The 986-nt window shown below is 52.2% G+C and overlaps 1 protein-coding gene across 1 annotated transcript in view; it reads left to right on the forward strand.

Moving 5' to 3' along the window:
- Nucleotides 1-2: 2 nt before the first annotated feature.
- ME3 (malic enzyme 3) overlaps nucleotides 3-986 on the forward strand; it is a gene marked incomplete at its 5' end in the record, with an annotated part of 218,681 nt that continues 217,697 nt past the window's right edge. The window contains one exon of the mRNA XM_004708884.3: nucleotides 3-110. Coding sequence (XP_004708941.2) covers nucleotides 3-110 — 108 coding nt within the window. The remainder of the gene's footprint in view (nucleotides 111-986) is intronic.

The following is a 986-nucleotide window of genomic DNA, read 5'->3' on the forward strand; positions in this document are numbered from 1 at the left end:
GGACGCCCCCCGCGCCCGCCCGAGGCTGCCACTCCAAAGCCAGCCCGGCGCGCCCGGTTCCGCTGAAGAAGCGCGGATACGATGTCACCAGGAACCCGCATCTCAATAAGGTAATGGTCCAGGAGGGACAGCGACCTGAGCAGAGAACCCCTGGCTGGGAGAAAGGCGCTCCGCCTCTTGGGTCTGGGAAGGACCTTGCGGGAACCTTTGCAGTAGTTTCCCCATGTGGCCTTGCCTGGGTCAAGGCGTGAGTCTGCTCGCCCTTTGCAGTCCCCTCCCCCTTCACCGTCCGGAGGTGACTAGAAGGCGGAGTCTGATTTCCTCCGCACGACCAGTACAAACTGGTTAAGGTATTTCTGGCTGGTCCTGGTCTGACTGGGGTCAGATCTCCCTGACACTTAGTGATTCTGTTGATTTGGGACGGTTCTCTTCATCGCTCTGAGCCCACGTTTCCTTCTCGGTCAAAGAGAAGGTTGTCTCAGGGGTGTCCTGAGGGTTAGAGAGTTCATGGGAACAGACTTCTTTGCACATTGCCTAGCAGCCAGAGGAGAATAAATGTCAGCTAAGGTTATAATTATTATTCCAAGGAAATGATTAATTCGCAAGTGGGGGAGAGAAAGGTCTACAATTCGAGAACTGTGACAGCTTAAAGGGTATCTGAGATCCTCCCTCAAACCTCCTTCACAGAGGAGAAAACAAAACAAAAGGTCATAGGTGTCACCAGCTAATGATGGCCGGCTCGTCTGGCTGCTCAATCAGGATGTAGGTGCCTCGGTCAAGTTTAGCCCGCTGCCAGATGTTTGTGCATTAACCTTAGCGGCAGATATTTGTTTCTGAAGGTAGAGTTAGCACCTGTGCTTCGGTTGATTCGATTCGGGTAGAGAGACAAACAATGGTGTTAAACCCAGGAACAAGAGAGCTAGATTTGGAGACTGCTGACCCCTTCCTCATCCTCATCATCCACTTCCTCGTATTGTTTTTTTTTT

Source organism: Echinops telfairi, unplaced genomic scaffold, assembly GCF_000313985.2.
Source record: "Echinops telfairi isolate 266 unplaced genomic scaffold, ASM31398v2 ScPeMD7_1713;HRSCAF=2227, whole genome shotgun sequence".
Classification (NCBI taxonomy): Eukaryota; Metazoa; Chordata; class Mammalia; order Afrosoricida; family Tenrecidae; genus Echinops; species Echinops telfairi.